At 40.5% G+C, this 25,226-nt stretch overlaps 1 protein-coding gene and 1 long non-coding RNA gene across 10 annotated transcripts; one reads left to right on the plus strand and one right to left on the minus strand.

Annotated features, from left to right (window-relative positions):
- The first annotated feature begins 1 nt into the window (after nt 1).
- LOC136294488 (uncharacterized) lies at nt 2-18,851 on the plus strand. 6 transcript variants are annotated; one of them, XR_010722414.1, is made up of 6 exons: nt 2-120; nt 277-531; nt 953-1,149; nt 3,530-3,597; nt 4,743-4,875; nt 18,321-18,851. It is a non-coding gene; the product is annotated as an uncharacterized lncRNA (long non-coding RNA). The 6 variants fall into 6 exon arrangements; XR_010722416.1 differs by lacking the exon at nt 18,321-18,851 and adding an exon at nt 8,709-9,429; XR_010722412.1 differs by lacking the exon at nt 18,321-18,851 and having other exon boundaries at nt 4,743-5,026.
- On the minus strand, nt 8,578-24,503 carry UCHL5 (ubiquitin C-terminal hydrolase L5). Of its 4 annotated transcripts, XM_066192257.1 has the most exons (11): nt 24,359-24,498; nt 22,927-22,990; nt 21,136-21,241; nt 13,889-14,014; nt 13,745-13,806; nt 13,537-13,667; nt 12,143-12,206; nt 10,913-11,015; nt 10,378-10,491; nt 10,042-10,140; nt 8,578-8,704 (listed from the first exon to the last, which is right to left on the minus strand). In XM_066192257.1, the coding sequence occupies exons 1-11, from the start codon at nt 24,438-24,440 to the stop codon at nt 8,660-8,662; spliced, it is 996 nt and encodes a 331-aa protein (XP_066048354.1). In that variant the 5' UTR covers nt 24,441-24,498; the 3' UTR covers nt 8,578-8,659. The 4 variants fall into 4 exon arrangements, with proteins under 4 accessions (XP_066048354.1, XP_066048355.1, XP_066048357.1 ...); XM_066192258.1 differs by lacking the exon at nt 10,378-10,491 and having other exon boundaries at nt 24,359-24,503; XM_066192260.1 differs by lacking the exon at nt 22,927-22,990 and having other exon boundaries at nt 24,359-24,374.
- Between the last annotated feature and the right edge of the window lie 723 nt (nt 24,504-25,226).

Consider the following 25,226-nt stretch of genomic DNA (forward strand, 5'->3'; position numbering starts at 1 on the left):
AGCCGAGTCCCGGCCTGGAGCCCGTGAGGGCAGGGGTGGGGAACTATGGCCCGTCTCGGGGAGGGTACCTCACGCTCCGTCAGGGACGGTTTTCAATCTCAGATGCCGTCCTCTTTCCAGGTGGGGTTTTTGTTCCCCCTTGTCACCTCCTCTTGTCATAGTTAGCGGGCTCGGGGGCGGTGGGCGAGGCTTTTCCCGCCCGGAGCGGTTCCTGGGGAGCGCTCGGTGTTTTGGGAGCTTCCTGAGGGCCCCCGCCCGCCATTTTCTGTCCCTCAGGAACCTCTGTTGGCGGACCCTGCGGTTGCCTCTTGCCATCACACCTTATTGTTTCGAGCCCGTTACTCTTCTACGTCAGGGAAAAATAACACAAATTAACTTCTCGCTTACGTGGGCGTGCAGGGCAAAGCTTTCGGGGTTTTGCCTGCCAGTGCCAAGTGAAGGCGCAGAGCTGGGCTCGCTGCTGGAGAAGGTCCCCCGTAGCTTTGTGTGCTGCAGGACACAAATCATCCTCAGCTTTAACCAACACCACAGGTAAGATGTCTGGGGACCCTCCAAGCTTTCCTGTATCACAGTCAGAACTGGTTGGGATACAGAAGAAATCTTAAAACGCAGTTACAGAATGTCTTGCAGTCACTTGACTTGCACCATTTACTAAGCACATACTGACTGACAGTTATAAATTACTACAAGAGCTAAGCATCACGATATTTCATGGTAACATCAACTTGATGCCTGTTTATGACAACATGAATATGCTGTAAAATACTAAGGAATTTAGCCCTATTTAAATTAAAGACCAAAAATGGTATTCAGTGGTCCCGTTTTATTGCCCATATATTTTATCATGTCTGTGCCCAGCTAGAGGCTCTGTGGGATCAACCCTGCTGTGATGCCATTGTGCAGGATGCTGTGCAGGGAATCGCTGCATTTCTATTTTCCTTTTGTAACCCAGTGTATCATTGTCAGTCCAACATCTGAAGTGCAGCATTGCATGACCTGGAAATACAATTGAAATAGGATACCCTCAAGTCTGAAGTAGCCATGCCCAGAGCAAGGGCCCAGAGAGAGCAGCCTGCAAAACGCAGCTGGGTTGTGACATGCAGACAGAAGATGCAAATTCTTACACACGGGGAAAAACTTCAACACAGGGTAAGGTTACTCTTCAGCTCCTATTTCTGACTCTTGTACTGCCCTTAGATTTTCATTAACTTCACAAGAAACATGGTGGTAGTAACTAAAAGTGTTATTTCTATCTGTTTTACTAAAGTAATAGTCTCTATTATTTAGGCCTTTTCCACCAAAACAGCCTTAATGTTTATCAAGGATCAGTGCTTAAATAAAACAGTATTAAGAAAAGCTATTAAAGTCTGAAAACAGAGTTTTCTAGCCACAGTCACAGGCATTGAGATCTTACGAACACAGAAGGTTAAGATATTTACAAAAAGCACCTTTGACTTAGCAAGAGCTTTACTATGAAAAGTAAAGAAGTGTAAATTGGAAATATCCAAGGCCAGATTGGACAGGGCTTGGAGCAGCCTGGTTTGGTGGAAGTTGTCCCTGCCTGTGGCAGGGTTTGGAGCTGGTGCTTCCAACCAGTCTGATATTCTGTAGCACAGCAACTTTTCAGTCAACAATTGCCATCTTTTGCAGACTCCTTTTTAAATATTACAGTAGAAATGTGTGAACCTTGCTGGAGTTGTCAGTGTCCTGATTAGAAGCAGAAGATGGCATTAGGAATGCTAATTAATTAGCTAAAATGGTAGGTGTTCTTTGCAACCTTGGTTTAAAGTCACAGAAGCTAGAAATGGTCAGGGCCTGAGGAGATCCTGTTATTTAGTTTCTAGCAAGTGATTGTCCAGTGTTGTGATGCTCTGTTCAGTCTGGGTTGTAATATTCCAGTCTGAGAACTTCTGCTGCTTTCTCTTTTGGTTCCTGTATTGTGGAAAAGTTTCATTTTTCATGCAGTTTATGTTTTCCCTCAACATTTAAGTCCATTACCAGTATGAACATGCTATCAACAATTTTCAGTATTACAGCATAGGTTACCACAGTGCTACATGGTTAAAATTTAAAGAAGTGGGATATGAAATTACCTATGGTTCCTATTATGTAACACTGCACAGGTGACCATTTTAATTCTTAAACTCCACTTTAGACTTCCATCAGAGCCAGGCTTTTCCAATGTTTATTCTTTATTATGTTTTCTGAAAGTTCAGAAATTTGTAGATGAGCTTGTTCTCTTGTTGGGAACTGATCCCACTAGATTAGCTGGATTATTTTTAGTGTCTGCTTTCCCCGGTTACACAGTGTTTCTTCCTGCATGATACACTGCTTTAGCATTTGAAACAAAATGTTGTCTTTACGATTACTGTTTTCAAATACCATTTCAGCTTATTAAATCTGCTATAATTTATCTCCAGTTGTTTACATTGTTCTTTCTTTTACGTTCTTAAAACCCCACAGGAATTAGTTGTTATTCTACCACATACAGTCTCAATTTTCAGTTCCTCTCTCTTTTTTTCTCCATCCAAAAGGGGATAATGTGTAGGCATGGTTCTAAGATGTGACGTTTGTGGCCATACTAGTAATGTTCTTCAAATTATACATTAAAAAATTTTCCCCATTTTAGCCTGTGTGACTGAAATACCTAAAATACCAGCGTAACTGTCAAATGGTATCATCTCACCATTCAATTTTTATATTACTCTTTCTATATAAAACTGCTCTAGAAGTGTGGTACCAGGATAGCTGGCTTTATAAAAAGAAATGTGTATTTTTTACATGTCTTGGCAGTGTTTCAGTTTGCTATTTTAGATAGCAATGTGACCTGTAAAGCTGATAATAATGGAAAAATTCTCATTTTGAAACCTGTGATATCAGAATGGAAGGCAAGAATGAAATACTTCTCCACGTGGCTGCAAGCGTGTCCTTGTTATTTCACACAGTGAAGATTTTTGCACATGAACCACAGAAAATAAAGAAAGAAAACCTTTAGCACTTGTATATGCTTGACCATCATGTTAAGAGAATTGACCATCACGTTAACAAAACCTAAATTCCTGCATTTTTATAAAATTCCATTGACAAAAGCAGAAGACTGTATCCATCCAACATAATCATTGAAAAAAATTCACACGCTCATTAAAGAGTACCCTGAATGTCATCCAAGCCCATGAGATACAGATGCAACTATTGGAGCTAGTTTTCTGTGCTTATTTTAAAGAATAAAAAAATGACAGTAAAATACAGCCTTCCACTGTGGACATGCTCAGTATCTCCACCACAACACACAAGGTTTTGATCTCCCATGTACAAAAGAAGCCTAGAGGATCTAAAGGAATGTGTAGTCCATATGTGTAAAATGAAAGCTTCTCTCCCAAGCATTCACAAATTCACAAGTTGCACAAATAAATAGTATCATATAACCCACCAAACATCAGATTTGTTTAAAAACTTTTTGCAGTTCTTTGACACTGTTTATAATAAATTTGTAGAATATCAGTACAGTTATTAATGTTTGTGTTGTCAGGCTACTTGGAATGCAAAGGTAAATATACCCTCTGACTGCTGCTGCTGTGGAAAAAGAAGATAAGGAAGGTAAGAAAGTTTGTTTTGATGATTTCTCATTAGAGGTTTCACTACCTTAACCATCCCATCTTACCATCCTTCTTGTCCCCCTGGTGTTGTGGGATGCAGGATGCTGACTCAGGAGTACACGCCCCACATTCTCCTCCTCATTGCCTTTTGTGCTGTGCTCCAATCCCAGACCTTCCAGTGTTATTCAGCTCATCTTTTCTCTTTTTGGGATAAAACTTTTCAAGCAACAGAAAGTACAAGAATTTGCAGCATCCCAAGTCTGACGTTGCACTAGGCAGAGCTAGGCAGAGCTAGCACCACAGCACAGCCTTGTTACTGCAGTGCCCTCTGCCTAAGTCACCATCTCCTTGGCTTCTGAGTCCCCTTGGGCAGGGGCAGGAGCATCTCCCAAGTGCTGTATGCTACCACTTCTTTTTCTTGCACTTGACTTCCTTGCTGTATTTCCTTTTCTATTCTGTCTCAACAGAAAAGCACAAGTATGACCCCTTATTTCCTTTCCTTGCTCCAGTGGTACAGTGGTTGAAATTTCTTATTTTTCTTCATAGCATTGCTGCATGACATTTTACAGCAGCCTCTTAATGAGCTTACGAAGGTAACACATAATATGTTGGGATGATAAACAATTAAGACAATTACAAGAATTCCATTGTGTATATAAAGCTGAAAACCACCTAAATTAACAATGTAATTTTTGCTCCTTCCTGGCAAGTTTACTCATGTACTATAAAACTGGGAGAAACTGAGAGACAGGTAAGGTAATGCAGTTAGTACCTTGGCTTAGCTGCATGTAAACCCATAGCCTCATGCTTGTTTTGCAGGGTAAGCTGAATTGTAAAGGTTAAGCAACATTTCATGTTCACGTAGCAAGGAGTGACAAGATGAGGAATGGTCTGGCCTCCTGTTCCAATCACTAGACCTTGTGCTTTCTCCACTCTCATGCAAGTTACAGCAATTACATTAAGACTAAACTGCCATCTGAATAATTTTTCCAATTGAATTTGCCAGGGAAAAGCATTTCTATCACACACAAAAAGATGACAGATTTTGTAAAAAAAAGTTGCTATCTTTTTGTTGTTTAGAAAGATTTTTTTCAAGCTTTCTTGAAGGCTTTTATAATAATGTTCCCTACTCTTCTTTGATTCCAGCAGGTGAAAGAAGCCGCATTTACAGAAGAAGAAAAAGCTAAATCACTGAAGGGAATCAGTAAGTTCAATGAAGTTCAGTAATACTGGAATTGGCTTTCATTACCAGACAGAAAGAGAGAGTATTTGTGGTTTGGTGAGTTAGCTATTTTTGATGTTATTTTTCTACATAAGCTACTGATATAGTTGCTAAAGAAGAAACAGTGAAAGGATCAGAACATCCTGTGAGCACAGACAGAGCTTACATTATGTATACGTTTTTGAGATATTAAACTCATTTATTTTAAGCGAGTGTCATCAATTTCTCAGAGATTAATATATATATTTTTATATGCTCATTGAGGCACATGGAATGTACAAGTTTTAGCCTGTTAACAAATGCCAGCTATTTAGAGAAGCACACTTTCTGTTCTGTTAGGGAAATTTCTTGTACATAAGGCCACACTGTCTCCAGTCTGTTTGTCCCCAGTGCTTCTGGTGGCTTTGCTAGGCAGACACGTTACCTGCATGAAAAATGTGAGCCATAAAATAACTTACTCATTTTCCTTCTGAAGTCCTCAGTCTTTACAACTTGAATGTAGTTGGACTTCAGCAATTCGATATCAGAAGGTTGTTTATGTGGCAGTTTATTATAGACTCTTCCTGGCAGCTGTTTTTCTTATCATTGTTTCCATTAACACAGTGCTCTGGAAAAAAAAGGCAATAAAAGGAGTGTCCTGTATTTTCATACACAAATCCCACCTTCTCCTTGGACTTTTTTCCACAGGAAGCACATAGGCATGTGTGTACGTATTTGCATAATTGATAGACAAGATAAAACTGTTTCTGCCCTACATTGATGAGTCAAACACTGAAAAGCAGTTAGGGCAAACAGGGTCATTCTCTGATCTCTCAGGTGCAGCCACTAAAACTCACAAGGTTCGGGAGGCAGAGGCTGAAGGCAGCTGTATTGGGTTTGCATGGCCTGCTTTGTGGTAGCAGGGGGAGCTACCGGGGTGGCTTCTGTGAGAAGCTGCTAGAAGCTTCCTTCATGTCTGGCCAAACCAATCCCTGGTGGCTCCAAAGATGGAGATGATGCTGGCCAAGGCTGGGCCAATTAGAAATGGTGGTAATGCCTTTGTGATAGCAGATTTAAGAATAAAGAAAAAACGTTGTTGCACAGTTGTAATTGTGTCCAGAGAAATCAGAGTGAGAATATGTGAGAAGAGCAGCAGATATCAAGGGGCAGTGAAGGAGAGGCAGAAGGTGTTCCAGGAGCTCGAACTGAGATTCCTCTGCAGCCTGTGGAGATGACCATGGTGAGAGGCAGCTGTGCCCCTGCAGCCCATGGAGGAGCCCCACACCAGAGTAGGGGGATGCCTGAGAGGAGGCTGTGACGCTGTGGGAGGCCCATGAGACAGGGCCCCCACTGGAGCAGCCTGTCCTTGAAGGACTGCACCCTGTGAAGAGTGTGGGGAGGACTCTTCCCTGTGGGATGGACTCACATGGCTGCAGCTCCAGGGAACTGTTGGTTGTAACACGGGACTCATGTTGGAGAAGTTCAGAGAGCTGTCTCCATAGGAGGGAGCCCAGGTGCAGAGGGGAACGACTCCTCTCCCTGAGCAGATGAAACCACGGATGGTGAACTGACCGTAACCCTCCTTTCCATCCCCGTGGGGGTAGGAGCTGGAGATGGGAAACAGGGGGTGGGGGAAGGTGTTTTTACAAATTCATTTTACTTATTATTAACAAAACCAGAGCAGGATAATAAATTCAATTCATATCCCTAATTAGAGCCTGTTTTGCTCGTGATGGTAGTTGATGAGTGATTTCTCACGGTCCTTACCTCAGCCCATGAACCTTTCATTAGATTTTCTCTCCACTGTCTGGTTGCAGAGGGGAGTGAGGCTTTGGTGGGTGCCAGACACTTGGCCAGCATCAACCCACTAGTGTTCCACTTCCCAAGCTCACAAATCCAAAGGAGAATCCTAGGGATGCAATAAGAAAATTCTAAAGCTCTCACCCTCAGTCTGCCTTTCAATGCCTTTAGTCAGCTGCTAAAAGGGCACCAAACAAACCCTAGCATAACATTATTTAGGTTGGAAAACATCCTTTGGATGTGTATTTTACAATCTCACATAATTCCCATTCCAGAAATGATTTTCTGCTTCAGCAAAATTCCTTCTCCTTTTGTACATGCCCAAGTATGCCAGTAAACAGAGAATGAAATTACTTCAGAATGGATTTTAAGTTGACATCTAATACCAAATTGCAAAATTCCCCAAGGATGACAGGATGCAGCAGGAGTTATCAGGCTACCACTTAAAAAGACACAAATGTTTTCAACAGGTTGAAAAGGAGTTTCAAATGTAATTTTAGAAGCAGGAATGTCTCTTCCTCTGTGAGTGTCTTTCCATTTCCTTGGACAGTAATCCTGCAGTGAATTACTAAAGTAGGAAATTCTCACAGAGTTTATGGTCTCATTAACCTGATCAATTTTGTAGAAAACACAGATATGGATCTCAGGTTTTTCTGAAACAGATCTTACCTTTCCAGCCAGAGCAATGACTCGAGGAGATACTTCCAGCAGTGAAGAGCATAGTCTATGTTTTACTTCTTCAGCCAAAATTTTATCCTGTTTATATATGTATATATGCAGCACCAATAGATAACAGAATGTTTCATATCAGGGTTTCAAAAAATTCAGCCTACAAGACCAAAGGAATTCTCAGTCTAATGAATAAAGTACAGGTAAAATAAGGGAAACAAACATATTTTACTATTCAGTTTTGAATGTTTGGGGGGGGGGAAATCAAAGCTCTTTCTGTTTTTTATCCTAGTGTTTTAGGAAGAAACTGGAAGTTTTCTAAACAAATAGTGTACACTGACAGTGAGTAATTCAAACAGTGTGTATTGTTGCAATGGCCTTTTAGTGTCCATACCAAAACAATCCGTTCACAGCTCACATGCAGGCAGCATTGAAGGTGTCAGGACACGCAGTGAACTCCATTCCCCAGGTATTGCCTTTGGTCCATGGGACATAGCTTAAGCATCTTCCACAGCAATGCTGTCATCAACAATAATCTTTTATACACCTTTTTCCTTATATTACTTCTCAGTCACTTCTTTAAACATTTAAATTGAACATACTCCATAAAAGGAGTATGTTCAATTTAATACCCTATGAATATGGGTATTAAATATAGGGTATTCATATAGGGTATGAATACCCTATATCCAAGAACATTAACTCCCCGAAACAATAGTGTGCCTTCTTTCTACTTCAAATTTAGAATGCATATACTCAAGTCACAAGGCTGATGACTTCTATATCCTAATCATCTTATCCCATAATAAAATACCACAGAAAAAAGTTTGCCAAAATAAAAATGGGAATATTTATTATCCTTTCTACTAAAGCAATGCAGTTCTTCTGAGATTATACATTGGTCTTTGCAAATGTTTCTACAGCTAAATTCATACTTTTCCATTTTGTAAAAAAATTAGACACATACTTCATAAAAACAAAGACACAGGCTATGTCACTGAACAACTGGAAAGGATTGTAACTGTTAGTAGGGATGAGCAAAGAAAGCTCATGCTTATACTTAAACCTCTGGCATCTGTATCATTATCATGTTCAAGTGGGACAAAATGGGGACAATTCCTTGCACATTTCTGGGTCCGCTTCCCAAGCCTTCAGCAATCAGACAGACTGTTAAATACTGAAAGTGACCAGGAGAACCTAAACATTGCTCAGCAGTACTACATGCAGAAGATGCAGAGGAAGGAAGAGTCAGACCCATGCAAACAGTACAAGACAAACCATTACAACTGGCAGACGTGCACCGGACAAAAATTGAAGTTTATGAAAAGTTTTATTTGTTGTCATGAAAATAGTATCAGAAGCAAGTAACTGTATGTGTTTTGCAAAGTCATCTTCATTTGGCCTCCTGAGCTTTCTTGGCATTCTGTTTTTCTTTTGCCTAGGAAACAAGGGGAGATGATGTCAAGCTTTGATAAGACAAAGATCATCTTGGAGCTTTGAATGACTATTCATAGTTCTAAATATTAAAATTACGCTGGAAAAAGAAGGATTTAAATGCAAATTTGGACCTTTCAGAAGCACCCTATTACTGTTTTACTATGTTAGTATATAAAGCCTTTTAAGAATAAATACAGATTTAACTAAACTATACAAGAGAAACTGAGATTAGGTAATATCTGTAGGGGAAAAGCACTATTTTAAAAAAGATAATTTAAACCTCCATTTTTCAGACTTTCATACTAATTTCATTTAACATAGAAAAGACTCTTCCTAATGGAAACGTTTTATGTCACAAGCAAATACCACTGTCAGACATATAGATTATCAAAACTGAACTCTGAAAGGAACCAAGATCTTAGTCGTTTAGATCGTTCAAACAAGTGGAAAAAACCCCCACAAAAGTTCCTGTCAAAATATATGCAGACAGATTCTCGTAACTTATATTAACCATAATAGTTCAAATTGATAGGGAACTGGCACTTTCTTCCTTACGAATTTACTTAAGAAACAGATTGGGCAAGAAGAAGGGACAACTCAAAAGCAATACGCCAACAACTTTCTGTCAAAACATTAGTTAATTAGTTAATCAGTTAATTCTGAACAGAACAGCATCTAATTCAGTAATTTAGAATTAAGATCTGTTACCACCAGTTCACTGGTAATTTACTTGTGAAAGCAGCTTGATGGGTGTTATAAATGACTTCTGTTAACATGAAACTGGATTAAAACTCCACAAGTCACTCTTAGAAACTACAAGACTGCAAATTTACCTTCCTATGTAAATTCAGCTAAAGAATGTACTCATGAAGTAACACACAGCTCTTTCTGCATAATATTAATTCAGAGATCCTTTCTCAATGAGTACAAAATCAGGGATCCTGCCTCTGCCACTCAGTAAGTGCCGGCCAGCACAGAGCTGAGTACAATTCAAGTACTTGACCAATTTAATAACCTTGCCAAAGTGCCAGACACGCTTATTTATTAAAGTCTGAATACAAACCTTGGCAGTAAATCAATGTTAATGGCTAGATACCTACAAAAAGGGGAAACCCAAGGCAGTAAATGAGCACAGGAACAGGGCAAAGGGAGGAGTTGAATTGCCAGCGCTGTGCCACGGCTGCCACCACGCGGTCACCGCCTGCTACAGCGGCCGCAGGAGTGCTGGGAGCCGGCCCTGGCCCAAGATCTTGGAACAATAAATGACACGGGCCTGTTTATTTAAAAGAGAAGGTATGAAGAATCAAAGTAATACACTATCAGCTAGGAAATACTCACTTTTTCTACTAATGGTATTAACTGCTGATGCTCTGCTAGAGTCTTTAACAATTCCATGATGAAAGGAAGGTAGTTATGTTTTCTTCTAATATTTTCAATCTAAAAATAAATTAAAAGCATTAACAAAATTATTATATAGCTGAACTATCTTCTAATCCCCATCCAGTTCCTTCAGATTAATTGCAAAGCTCACATATATACATATATATATATATATACATATATATATATATATATATATATATATATATATATATATATATATATATATATATAAAGCTGGCTTTTTCTTAAAACTGTTCCAATAATTTCATCAGAAAAGCAAAGGCTACATACCTTATATCTTTTTAATTTTTGGTTCTCTTCTTCAATTAACATCTGGTATTTTGCAACTTCTGATTGTATAGAACTTAACATATTACTACTTTGATCTGTATCCATAGGCTCCTCCTTCCACAAAACAAAAATTTAAATGGATGATGTTACTCCATTTTTATTTTTTTTTCAGCAAGTTTTGTCTCAAGGGTATTTCTATCACAGAAAGATTCAGTTTTGTTTACTGTTATAGGAACATTCCAGGAATTTCTGCAGTTAGTTACAAGCAGGTACTACAAAAAGAACAGTTCCAGCACCACAGCAAATGAGTCAGGGCAGAAAGTCAAAGTGACATGGTCTACACTGTGCTGAGTGCTCAGCTCAGAGCTGCAGCACTGAGTGCATCCACACTGTGCTGGACAGATCTCCAGCAATCACTCCCTGCTTTTTTTACTGCTACTCCATTTGGAGCAAGGAAGGGAAGGGAATAGTAAAGCCAACACAGAACTATCAGGGAACTACTTTTAATAGTAGCAATTTAAATTGCATGGCTTACCTCTGCCAGTTGCTGCTGTAGCTCTGCAATCCTCTGCTCATATATCATCTTCCTGTCAGACACAATAGCCATCAGGTTAAACCTTATCTCGCCTTCACTGTATCTAAATGAGGAACAGAAAAACAAAACAACAAAGACAACCCACTTTCAAAAGTAGTTACCAACATGACAACTCAAAAGCCCCTTCCTTGATTACATTTTAAGGAATGCATTTCATGGAAACAAAATTTTAAATGGGTCTATTAAATTATGTTGTGCTACAGATCCAATCTTGTTACAAAATAAAACCAGACCACAAATTAACTCTATCCAATATGTAATTACTAATAACCTTCTCTCCCCAAAATTTACTATTCCTATCTGTGGTGACAAAACAAATACTGAAACTGTCCAAAAAAGAAAAGAAAACACGACAACAGAACTTTTTTCTGTTGAAGATGCTTCACACAATACGATTACTTGTTAAAAAATATTGGCAACTTCTCCACACAGTGTGAGAAAATATGTGAGACTTCTCCACACAGTGTGAGAAGTACATTCAGCAGTTAGAAGTACATTCAGCAGTTAGACTGGAAGGTCTTTTGGAGGTTAAATTCTCCTAAAGCAACTTGGTAGTCCTGTTTTGCTTATTAAAAAAAAAAAAAAAAAAGTCCTCAAGCAAAAACTTAGAATTGTCTTCTTAAAATGGCATAAAATTAACTTTATTTCTAACAAATTTGGGACTGCAATTTGAAATCAGAATTAAGAAACAAAGTTCCATAGTCTCTTTTTCTAGCTTAAATTTCTAAGACAAGCCACATTCCTAAGAAAAACTTCTTATCTCCAAATACCAGCTCTATGGACAGAATGACTATCTAGTATTTTGAAGTGCATAGGCAAATGGAATTCATGGTCATGACACTCTTAGCTTTCACTCACAAAGATCCACAGCTGTGTAACAGAGATAACAATCTTCTTTTCCAGAGCACTTGTAGGATCTCTCTTCACTACACAGACACCTACTTGGATTAATTATGCAGCAGCACAGTGTATCTGAGATTTATCTATCATCACATTTGCCTCCTGTTGGGCAACAAGTTCTCAAGTCACACAGTGATATGCATTAAAAATGATGCATAAGTGTCATTGCTTAGGACTTTGCTGGAAATCCTTGCACTGAAGGGAATGAAGGCTATGGAATTTTTAAGCATAGGTAAGGTGCTACATGTCAAAGGCATCACGACCATTTACTTTTGTATGCGCTTCTCTATGACGGGCCGCACTGCACTGATCCAGTCATCCTGATGGCATGCACCTGGGGGAAAACCAGCAAAAATTCATCATCTTGGCAAAATTGAACAAAGGAAAAAATTCAATATCACTGCAAAACTCATTGCAAAGTTGGCTCGTATAATTCAGGCTTATGCAGCAACTTCAGAGCATGTAACAATTTTTCCTTAACTATGGCAGTCTGAGATAACTCAGGTGGTTTTTCAGGAGGTGGAAGATACATGATTACTACCAATAGCTAGATAATGCAGTAGCCAAAGCAATGGAACAAAGCTGAATTTTAAGGGCATAAGCATCTAACATTTGTTTTGTTGATAACAAGAAATAATGGGGGTGGGGGAAAGTATGCTACATAAGATTTTTATGACACAAGGGAAATTAGTTGGCATGACAACACTGAAGTAGACAGCAAAGGAAAACACTATGGACAGGTACAGCTGTTTAATATTAACTCTTGATTTTGTCTATGTAAATGCAATATAATGTTAAAAAAGGCAGAAAAGAAAAATCATAAAAGGGTATTTGATAGAGAACTGGATTTCAAGACATATGACAGAATACCTAGAGGTGATTTCCTAAGTTGAAAATGCCTCTTCTGCAATTTCAAGACCTTAAAGTAAATTTGGAGACTCATGATCTTGTGACCATACAAATGATGTTACTGTTAGGTCTGCAGACTGTACAGTATCTCTAGACAGACTAAAGGCAAGATTAAGCAGCAAGCTGTTGCTCAACCTAAACATAAATAAAATTGTCAACAAATCTGGGAAAACACTCTGGGAATGGAGTGTGGAATATTGTTGTTGACAACGTATCAGACTCCAAAGTACGGATACACGATAAGCAGTGCAGAGCTTTTTAAGACTCAACAGGGCACACATCTCAAACAAGAATACAAAACAGAAGCCCGTCTTACAGAGAATAAAGCTCTTTTCTTTCAAACCATTAGGAAAACACTTGCTATCTAAGAAGAAAGAGGGCAGCGTGTAAACACAAGCCACATAATGGAAAAAAAGTGTCTGGAGTCAGCTGTGTACATTTTTCCTTTATGTAAACTTCTCTCTTGCAACAAAACTATCAAGGTTCTGGAAGGGATTGCAGGACCTGATCATTTGATTACTAAATGAAAAGAGCATCAGAGACATAGAGGAAGGAGGGAGAAAATTGTATTTTCTGACCAACAAAACTGGAACAATACAAATGACTGCAAGTACAAGCCTACAGCACATTCAGAAAACTTTTAATATATTTTTTATTTTAATAAATAATTTGTTTTGAGCCTATAACATATGACCAATTTGTTGCAAAAAGCATTGTTAAAATAAAGGATGTTCAGCAAAAATGTAAAATGTTACCTAAATCAATTGGTCCTTCCCTTAAGCCATCTAGCTCATATAGCCTCCCATTAACAGGAACATAGCTTACAAAGTGAAAGGCGTCTTCTTCCTTTGCTGAAGACTTTGCATCAAACTCAAACATCTGCTGCCTGCAAAGAAAATTTTAAAACCCCTGAGATTAAAAAGGATTTGCTCAAATTTTGGCCAGATTTAAAACATATGATACCTGGCAAAACTGTTGTGAACTTGCCGAATCACTTCCGAGTTGCTCAGTGCCAAACCTTTCATCTGAAAGGAAGTAACAAAACACCTGTAAAGCACCCCGGCTGTAACACTGTGACACTTAAAATGCAGAAAACTGCTCACTCACCGCAGCATCAAAGCTTTGGGAAAATTCTTTAAATTCTGACAAGGTCTCTCCTAGATGAATGTCTTGATGAGCACAGTTTAACAGCACACTTACTATGGCTTGAGTTGCACAGGCATTATTTATGACCTAGAAAAAAGCATGGACAATTTGGTCAGCACTGGAGAGAAAAGTTCGCTCCAAACTGCGTTTGTTTTTGTTACAAACACATACTTTCTATGCTGATTCACATTAGAGCTGCACCCTAACACAGATTGGATTTACTGCCTGGGTAGGTAATATAAAAAAGCCCTTGCTGTAATAAAACCAGCTCTGCATGGCTGTCATATACAATTCACTGATAAAACTCATATCTCATAGCTGTCCTCAGAAACTGTCATTCCACTGCCTCACCATCTGTCTGAAGTGATTAATGAAAGGCATGGAAGAAAGGCAGAAATCCTGGGAACCCTGTGGAAAAATGCACAGTAATATTCAAAGCAAGCTGCCCAAATTGTGTTACTTTATCTATGGCCTTAAAAAAAGTCAACTCTCCCAGGAAAAGTCCTTCAAATAATGAGATCTCCTACTAGGAGCAAGAGGTCAAAAAAAATTAATTTGAAGCAGTAAAGCACATTATGGAACCTGGAATTTTTTATGAAAAAGTTTTATTGGACAAAATTTTAAGTATTCTAGGGCTAAACTAATGAAACTTAAGTGTTCCAAGATGTAGAGATTGTTTAAATGATGGTTAGCTGAATAATATACTTGTCCAACATACCAGTCCTTTTCAAGTTAATGTTTAAGTTACTAGTTTGTCATTGTTACATTTCAGTGTTAAATATTCCACTTTTAGAAAATATAAACAACCCCCTTCATATTACAGCCATGTCTTTAATGTTGTCTACTAATAACCAAACTAAAACATTGTATTTAAAGAAAGAGGCTACAAGGATTATTAAATATAATCTGAGATTTAACTAAATGCACTGTAATCAAATGGTGTGAGGCCATTAATACAAGGCTTTATATTAGCAGTTTTTTCTCAGAGAGCTATAGGTTAGGAAAGAGTAATGTATCATTAGTCTTTGAGACTATTTTGCAATTGAAAATTCTACTTAAACCTTAAAACTTCCCGAGAGGATGTGAATTTTGTATAGAAAAAAAGAAAATTAGTTCAGAACTGTGAATGTGAAACCACTTCCAACAAGAAAGCAGGGAAAAAAGAGAAAACCCAAGCAACCTGTTTTGCAATCAAGGTTAGTCCTAACAAAGGAAAACCTAGTATGTTAATACTAAAAGCCACACCATAAATTTATTTTCTATACTTCAGGGTGTTCTCAGTTCAGATTATGTCTGTATGCAGATGATAAATAATAAAGCACTTCTTAATTTAAGAAAAATACAATCTAGTTGACTTAAATGGTAATCAAGGGAGTCGACTACACATGTGGAACAGATTACAGCAGCCCAAACTCAAACCAACACAAGCTAAGGGCTAGAATACACACAGATGCAAAATAAAGGACATACAAGGAAAATCCATCAAGGGCAGTGAAATAATCAGCCAGGAGCAGAAAAATTCAACCCCCCAGACCAGAATGGCATACTTTGTAACACAGGAAAAAGAACTAAGAACTAAAGACTCTCTGAGGTACAACTAAAGAGTGTTATCAGAGTGTATAGTAGTGCTAGGATGAAAGCAGGGAAATCTCAAGTGGATCAGAGTGGGTGAAGCTGATGCAGTGTAATTAAGCTGATAGAGAAGCAAAAGAAGGTAGGGACACCTGTGCTGACACACTGTTAGAACAGTGCTGTCACAATGAAGGCAGGGTCACTACACCAATTTGGATTTGTCGATGGTAATTAATACAGGGCATTATAGGAGAGACAGGATTAAACGGCAACTAACGTGGCTGAAAAATCAAGATGGAACAATCAGTTGCTCTCTTTACAGACAACTCAATAATGGCTTCAAAAAAGGAAAGGAAATTTACTGAGATTTTGTGAGGCAAGATCAACACTGAAACTGCTGAATAGCAGGATATAGAAGCTTGAAACAGAAAATAAAATCAGAAGACAAATTAGACTTGGCAAAGAATTAATGGGCTCATCACATATTGGCCTTTAAGCATATTTTGTATTCCAACTACAGTATGAGACAAGTCTGATGAAGTATATAGGGACCAGGCTAAACAAAGTCTGACTGCTACAAAACAACATGCAAAAGATGCAGATCTGAGGGCAACAGCCTCCAGCTGTTGAAATGAAAATACATTATAGAAATACATTCTAGAACTTCAATCAAGTGAGAAGCAAGAAGTAAAGAAAGGCAGCAACAACAGTCCTGTAGCAGAGGAATAGAAGGAAATGCAGGTGATGTGCATAAAGATCCCGTGTGTTCCTGGATGTAGGTGACACAGGAGAACTACCAAGATAGAACAAGGGAATATCTAGCTAATGGTGGCTCACAGGCAGGGTGAAGAGTGCAGAGTGAGGATGTAATTGCAGGATCAAATGGAGGCAAGTGCTGGATTTGTCCCACAGACACAATGCCATCAGTGCACACAGCCAGTCCAGCACTGCTCCACACACAACTGAGAGAATCCTTCAGGGTACCCCAATATCTCTTACTTAGGGTGCCCCAGTGTTAGCACAAAACATCTTTCGCATTTAGGTAACATGATAATAAATGCAGGTTGTTCCCAAAAGATTTTTATTTGGACTTGAAGATTTAGAGGATTTTCTGTATTTGTGCAGAAATACCAACATTTGCCTGGATATTTCTGTCCAGGAAGTCGTGGTGAGGTATTAGATTGATCAGTACACAACTCCAACTTAAAGCAGACACTCATAGTTAAGAGATTTTGTAGGCAAAAGTTCAAGATGTATTTAACAATATTTGAAAGAAAATTGCAACATACATACACAGAAATGTATCAGGAGAAGACTGACCTATCCCCAGGTGAAGCTCAGCTTAAAACAAACCAAGGAACCACCTGATTAGGCTGCTGTCTGATGCATTACTTCCTAAGAATGCACCTTTCTCTATGGATCCAGTCTGGCCTTCTGGATCAACTGTAGGCAGAAGCCCTTTAAATCTTGACTCACATCTTCTACCTGATGGATTATGCATTTTGCTTTTCAAAACAGCTGTGAACAAGCCTGTGCTGCAATTGGTAGTATAACCAGCAAATCCCTGGGCTTCACTTACTAAATATCCCAACGTTACAGAACAGTTGGTTTTACAGAGCTCAACATGAAAAAATCAGCATTAGCACAAAGTTCCACAATTTATTCTTTTTTAGAAACCTGATACAATTTTTTTTTTCATATTAATTTTGCTGGAGTAAAGATATAATCTTTCTCCAGCTATATTCAGTTACGGAAAACCTCCTTCTGATTTGTTTCATGTCTTGAAGTTGTACTTCTTGTAAGTTATCTGTCATCCCAAACTTAACTTTAACACAGATATCTGGTCTATGTTAATGTTACCAAATCTGAAAGGGTCAAAAATCTGGAGTTTGAAATTAATTAAGTACTGGAAATGTAAAAATAATACATATGCTTCCATTAGTGCCATAAACATAACCAGAGACCAATGTTTTGTTATTAACAGTATCATCTATAAGATACTCCTGAAGGTATTCCCAGTTAATGAAGTTAATGTTCTGTCATGACAATGCAAAATAAAATAAATACATGGCACCTAAGAAAGGCAGGATACCAATACTAAAAGCTGAAGAATTCATTAAACTCAAAAACAGTAGTTTCAGGTCTGCAACATTGGCATTCTTTTTTGTCCAGAGATCCTCCAAAGAGAGTGGCAGGGAGCTGGATACATTGAGTAGGTGTAATCGTGTATCCACTGTGTGTGAAAACAACAGCAAGGGCCCACTGAAGCAACACAGAAATCAGGAAATTCAGAGTTAAGGCTGAAATTGTATCCTTAACTCACCTCATTGTGCCTAGGTATCCTAGCTCAAAGGGTATGTAAGATCATCCAGAGTTCTGTGGCCTCAACTAGAGGACCAAATCATACCTAGGCATAACAGGGAGGCCAAATTTAACATGAGTGCACATAAAAGTGACCATTAAAAAAAAACCTTTAATATGCATGCATACCAGACAAACTTCAAAATTCAACCCCCCAACGTAGTAATGATTTAACTTGGAACAAGATCTGGTTGCCATCTGGAATTCAACTACAACATCACTATGGAAGTGGAAATGAGGAAAATGTGAGCAGGCACAAGGTTCTTACCAAAACTATGTTTCCTAATGAAATTTAGAGATGTTTTACTAGACAGTTCGAGAGCTGTAGCCTTTTACCTCTAACTAAAGCCACAATGAAACAATTTTTAAGATTGAACAAATAATCAAGTTGAACAGAAAATTTATTTCCTCTACTCAACTCTTGTTATATATTAACAGTAACCTTGTCTTGCTCACACAGGATTCAGGAGGACACTTGAAAACATGTCTGCAGTAAGACAAATTGTACCAAATGTCTTCAGAATGGAACATTTAAAAGAAGAAAATGTGTGATAAAGGAAAGAGAGGCAAAGACTTGTTGGTATTTTTCAGGCTCCAGTGCCATGACAGTTTTGAAGATACAGATCAACAGATCAAAAACCTTAAATGTCATAAAAATTGCCCTAACCAATCTATTTGTTCTGGGATTCCAGCCTACAAATGAACATAGTGTAATTTTACATCATCACTTTTGTAATGAAGAAAAAGGTCTTCTGGAAAGACCCTCAATGCCAGCATAAAATTTGGCTTAGATAAAATAAAACATTGAGAGAAAAAAAAAAATACACATGAACCCAGTTGCATGATGACTGGGAAGACTTGCTCTTTCACAATACAAATATTCAATACTAATGCTCATCTTTCTTTGTGCTCCTGGGTGACTCAGAAGGATTCAGATTGTGGTTTTGGGAAATGCAGTAACTTCAGCACTAGCATAAAGAACCCTCTGTTCTCTCACTTACCTGTTCCCAGTTCTGTCCTGTAAAGACTCGCTGAACAGACACATCTCACAGTATAGCAGAGACCAGCCCAGATAACAGGCACAGAAAACTGCTGGGGGATGAGCTACACTGGCTCACAGAAGTTCACTGCACCCTGCTCTCATCAGCAGCAAATCAGAAGATCAGACACTTGCTCAAGAAAACACTGTAAGTCCTCAAAACATTGCTTGTCAAGTTGGATCTCTAACCCAGGCTAGGTTTCTTCAGTGTGAAAGTCACCAGAGATAAACTGGTATTAAACAGATGCCTCCAAAACATCCAAACCAGTTCCTTTCTGTTGACTTTAAATAATTTCTCTGTACCTATTTCTAGTTGTTCAGTCACAATAGCTCAGTCCAGGAAAAACTGAACTGATATGAAACACAAGCATTAATTTATCTACAAGGAATGTTTTAATTTTGCAAACCCACTGCACTTCACAGACAGATAACACTAAAAAATGAAAAAGATACTAATTCTAAACTTCTTGCAAATGACTTTTGAAACATCTATTCCATGCCATCAAGTGGCATAACCAGGCAGTACTACTGTAAGAGTCAACATCTCTAGAAATTGCTTTCCATGTTAAGAGTCACTGCAGCACGCTCTCTTTAAAGGCAACAGGTGAAGGAAAGGCACAATTAGAAAGGAGGTTTCAGCTTAAGAACACGTCAAAATATGACTGTTTCAAAGGGAACTAAAAAAGAAATTATCCAAATTTTGTGATGTACATTCTGCAATCTCATCTTAAAGCTCAAGAAAGCTCTCTTAGCTATTGCCTTTAAACACGGTGTCAAGCTTCAAAAAAGGAAAGGGAGGGTGGAAAAGGCAAAAGAAGTGGAACAAGCAGACAAATGCTTTGAAACTTTTCAGCATTCACAAGAACAACAATTCTAGGACAACCTCAGCTACTCACAGGAAACAAGATGAAATCTCTTGAGTGAGGGAAAATTTACCTTCACTTTAAAATAAACAACATCCTCCAAAAAAATCCCTCTCTAGATTCTGATCAGAGTAATTTCCTCCCACCACACAACTACCTTTTGTAAGTTACATCAAGGATTTTCTCTGAGTTCTTTAGCTGCAGCCCATGGCTACTAACAGTATGTTTGGTTAGGCAGAAATCACAACCTAAACCAGTGTCTGTGGGAGCCACCTAAAGACAATCAGCAAACTGCTGCTGATCACTGTATCATAAAAATAGTGGGCAGTGCTTGGCAGGACTCAAGAGCTGCAGCAGGGGAAGAAGGAAGAAAATCAGCATGAAAAAAGCTGATCCATAACAGCATGAAACAGGAAGGTGATTAAAAAGGAACAAAACAGAAGTGCAGGTACAGAGTGGCCAGGATGGCTATTTGCATTGTTTTCCATATTTCTACACTTCTGCCTGGAAGTATGTGGAGATTTTTTTTTTCATATCCTGAAATCTACATTCAAAAGACTTCTGCATTTGTGGTGGGAAATAAAACAAGAAACTCAACCAAAATAAAAAGCCCCCCAAAACCCCCACCCTAAACACCCCGACAACTAGACTACGTAACAGTCTTCACAGAAATCCTAATAATTTGCCCTTTGATATCAATGTTTTGTAATTAGACCAGTATTAAATACTCCTATTTTCATTCTGGCCGCTTTCTCTTACTTTTCTTGCTTGCAAGCAACACACACAGCAGTCTTTTAACTCTAAGACAGAATTTCAGTACTACTCTGCATTTAATAAGACACAATGAATTACATCAGCAAACCCCTTTTTTCCCTGTTATCTCTAATTTAAATTCACCTTTCTGATTTGAATACTTAAAACTTGCATGCCAAAATGGTCTCCAAACCCTTAAAGGAAAGCATTATCCTACAAATCCTGCCCCAGCTTTAGAGCATTCAAGAAAAATAAGAAATAAAACCAGGACCAAAATAAACTTCTTCCAACAAGTTGTTGAAAGTGGTTTCAAAAGAAGTAATTCACTCATTCTGCTGAGAACATTTACAAAGTCACTATTTATTGTGCAGAAGACTGAGTTACTTTATGGGTGAGGGCTGACAAATAAATAAGAGCTTTACTCTTCCACAGCTGCTATTTTTGTCTGACTTGACAGATCAAACTGATTTGCTTTGTCAATACACAGCTCCTACTCTCAGAATTTGTTGAAGTTATTTTACCTTGCAAAATATTAATTTCTGTGAACATAGCAACAAGAAATAGTTATGTTTAGTTTATGTTTCATGAGAAATCTAAAACAATTACTGATTTTCTCATACCTGCTTAGCAAAAAAAATTGTATCCAGTCTGGAATCCTGGACAACAGAACCCGCTGGCTCCTCTCCAGGCTGCCACTTGAAGAGAAAAATCAGCCCATGTACTGGCCTGAAAAACAAAATTTATAGAAAAAAGGTCACCAGGACTGATGAAAAACATTAAAATTATCTGTACGGTAGTCTAGCTGTATGCTGCTATGGCAATTCTGTTAATTCTTTCTAAATATCAGGAATTCGCACTGAGATTTTCAGATGTGCTCTTTTAATTAGGCAGAAGACAATTCAGGCTTCTTTCTGCAAGTGCTAAACAATCCCAATCAGAATTAGCATTTAGCCAGTAATTTTCAAAAGTCAGGACCGGTTTTCCTGGTTACTGCAACTTTTATAGTTGCAGAACTCTAATTTGAATTGGTTACTGATACACAGCTGTCAAAGCATTTGTCAGTCATGTACAAGAGCAGGAACTAAAGTCTTGGTGATCCTTCTAGACACAGATGAAACATCTGAAGAGGAGCTCTCCTGAAACTTCATGCTTTGAGTTATCTCACCAACAAGTAAGAGAAACCCAGTTTTCTCTTTAGTAAAAATGTGTCTTGCCTTTCAGACTGCATGTCTTGGATAGTAAACAGCTTTTACTACATGTTGCACTGTATTTAGTATTCCCAGAACACAAAAATTTCTCAGTAAAGGAAATAGGTCTTACATAATCTACAGTTACAGTAAGACAAAAACTTATTCATCAACTTAAGTCTAAGGTCATCACCACAAAGAGGCCACAAAGGGTTTCTCTACAAAAGACAAACATACACCAGTACTGCATAAGAAACTTTTCCTACGCTCTAACCAGAAGGCTGAGATGCATTTTAAAAAACAAAGATGCTCCTATATTCTTTCCCTCCCAGTGTTTCTACAGTGTGTAAAATATTGCAGGTGTAAATAGGAAGGGAGGAGGGAGGTTGGTCATCCCTCAGGAGTAGAAAAACACACATCTCCCAGGATACACAAAGCTGTCACTTAATGAACAAACAGTAAGTGTTCTGATGGTGCAGACAGCAAATAAACCACTTCTTAGGCAACATTTCTGCCATTCAGGTGTTGCTTGTCAAATATATTTGGTCAAAAATTCTAGAAGTACATCTATACCAATTCCTGCATCTTTTGAAAGATGAATCCTACAAATATGGGATATTTGCACAAGATACAAGAGCATAGTCCAGGTTAAATGATATTTTCCTCTTAAAATCCAGTATGTAAACATAGGTAACAACACATGGTGGACAAGATGTTAAAAGAATTAATGTCGTTTAATGAGGGCCAAATTGTTCCACGTGACACCAGTCACTGTCAGTTATAAAAAGCCTATTTGCCTTCACATACATATGGAAGTGGCTCTGCAGGAAAACCGAGTTGCAAAGGTATCCAAGTACTGGAAAATAATTTAAGACAACAGAGACAACATGATGGGATGTGAGGAAGCAAGGAACAGAAATTCAGCCAGGGATTTGTTAAAAGCTATAAGGCAAGCTAATGGCAAAATCATTAGAAATCTACTTTCGCATTCTAGCTACTATCTGCATCTCTTCCAAAACCTGATTAAGCTAGATTAAGTACCAAAGCATTAAAAAAAAAAAACAATTTAACTGCCAGGCATTCCATTAAATCAAAATCCTACTCAACTTCTGTAGAAATTGAAGTAAAAAACCACAAAATGCCCCAAACAAAAAATCCACATGAGTTTAGTACACACTCCTTCTGGGACTTCAGACAAATGTGAATGAAAAACATGTGCCTTACTTCAATTTTTCAAAGTTCTCTGGCTCCAAACTCCATATTTCTTCAACTTGTGCTCCTCTACAGCCTGAAATAAGGAAAAAATACAGGTTTCTCCAATTAACCCATTTAAAAAGGGATGCAGCCAGTAAGGAGAGACTTACGAAAGAAGGCACAAAACCATTACATAATATTTACAACTAGCATGGCCAGGCTATGGAAAAGTGTATCTATTGGCTTTAACAGACCGTGATTAAAAAAAAAAAAAAACAAACAAGGCAGGCAGAGAGAAATTATTTCAGGAATTTCTGAACCCGTGTACAGTGATGCTGTCTTTACAACACAGTTGCATTTAAAAATAAGCAGAGAAAATTAAAATATCTCTGGTCACTTTGTGTCCTTTGCTTAATTGAAAACAATACTGTTTATAAAGGCATTATCAGCAAGTCCAAAGCAGAACTTTAAACATCTCTCTCCAGACAAAGACCCACGATAGTAGACCAAAAATGCTGTACGCTCAAGCAAGACATCTGCACAACACAGGGCCCAAAAGGTTCAAATATTTAGTATGTGGAAGTTTAATTCATTAGCTAAAAAAAAACATAAAAGAAGTACGTCTGGACTTCATTTCTGAGAAAAAGACATGACACAAACTATGAATCAATGAAACGTGGAGTAAAATCATTTTGGTTCTTTGGCTGAAAGCCTCTTGTAATAACCATATATTCATAGTTCCACCAAAGATTTTAAACGCGATTCAACACAAAATGTAACATTCTAGAAGGCCAGGCAGCCGCTTGCAGACCACCCAGCCACTGCCAAGCCCCACAGCTCAGCGTAGGCACAGAACCCGAACACGTTCCCAGCCTTAAGCTGCGCTAGGGAAGTTCACATTGGACATTCGGAGGGATTTTTTCAAAGGGGCGATCAGACATTAGAACGGGCTGCCCAGGGAAGTGATGGAGTCGCCGCCCTTGGAGGTGTTTAAGGCAAGACTGGATGTGGCACTCGGTCATACGGTCTGGCTGACAAGGCGGCGTTGGGTCACAGGCTGGACGCGATGATCTGAGAGGCCTTTTCCAACCTGATTTTCGCTGTGACTCTACGCGGCACGTCCCTGCCGGGCTGTCCCGCAGCAGAGCAACAGGTGCCGGGGGGGGCCGGGCCGGAGCCGCACAGGCCGCGCGGGGGCCGGGCCGCCCGGGCGGGGACTCCCCGCTGCCCGCAGGCCGGGCCGGCGCCGCGGAGGTCACGGAAGCCGCGCTCGCCCGCGGGAGCGCCCCCAGCGCCCTCCCGGCCCTGCAGCGACCGAGCCCCGCGGGGAGTCCCCAGCGAGCCCCCGCATCCCCTTCCCGCCCGGCCAGCGCCCCGCGCACGGACAGCGGGCGGGCACCCAGCGGTGCAGGAACAGCCCCGCGGAGCCCCCGCCGCCCGCCCGGCGCCGCTCGAGCCTCACCGAAGCCTTTGATGAGCTCGGTAAAGACGCCCGGGTCGCTCTCCATGAGGCACCACTCGCCGGCGCTGCTGCCCCCGGACATGGCGGCACCGCCGCCGCCGCTCAGGCTGCGAGGCCGAGCCGCGCCGCCCCTTACCCGGCAGGACTCGCGCCGGGCCGCGCCATGGAGAGGCGGGGCGGCCGCAGGAAGCGGATGGGCGACATCCGCCGGCGGGACTGGATCCGGGGCAGCTGCGGGCGCCGGCGGCACCGCCCCGGCCGCGGGAGGGCCGCGCCGCGCCTCGGGGATGCGCTCCGGGGCGGCTGCGGGGCGGGCCGCGGCCGCGGGGCCCTCGGGCAGCGCGGCGGGGAGCGGGGCCGGCCCCGGCCCCGAGCACGGCTCCATCCGGGCACCGCGCGGGGGGCGCGGCCCCATCCGGGTCCCGGCGATGCCGTCGGGGCGCGGCGGGCGGGGCTGCGGCGGGAGACGCGGATCTCTGGCGGCCGGAGCGGGACGGCCCTGCCCGCCCCCCGCGCCCGGAGCGGCCCGGCCGCCGCTCGGTGTCGCCGGTGCCTCCCCTGCGGATCGCCCCGGGGCTCCGGCATCGCCCGGCCCCGCCTGGGCCGCGGCCTGGCAGGCAAGTGGCGCTTCGCGGGCTGCAGGGGGAGCGGGGTGCGGGGTCCGCGGGCCGGCCGGGGCCCCAGGGGTCCGTGGGGAGCGCGGAGAGGCCGCAGGCGCCGCTCGGAGAGCACCGCGGCGTGAGGGGCCCGCGGGGCGTTCCCGGACGCGTCTCCGGCCCTGCGCGGCTTCCCCGTCACGCGTGTTTATCGCCTTTATGGAGACTGACAGCTGCGATCGCAGCTCCTCGGGTATCCGCTTTAGATGCTT

The sequence above is a fragment of the Chamaea fasciata genome, unplaced genomic scaffold, assembly GCF_029207755.1.
Source record: "Chamaea fasciata isolate MVZ Bird 193981 ecotype frontalis unplaced genomic scaffold, bChaFas1.0.hap1 SCAF_10, whole genome shotgun sequence".
Classification (NCBI taxonomy): domain Eukaryota; kingdom Metazoa; phylum Chordata; class Aves; order Passeriformes; family Sylviidae; genus Chamaea; species Chamaea fasciata.

Excerpts from the sequence above, each read along its gene's own strand:
- UCHL5 (XM_066192257.1), bottom strand. The coding sequence starts at position 24,440 with ATGTCCGGGGGCAGCAGCGCCGGCGAGTGGTGCCTCATGGAGAGCGAC. Across the intron at positions 13,668-13,744 it reads GTTCACAACAGTTTTGCCAG|GCAGCAGATGTTTGAGTTTG; the intron begins GTATCATATGTT and ends TTTTCTTTGCAG. Across the intron at positions 8,705-10,041 it reads TAATACCATTAGTAGAAAAA|GCAAAAGAAAAACAGAATGC; the intron begins GTGAGTATTTCC and ends CTTGTTTCCTAG.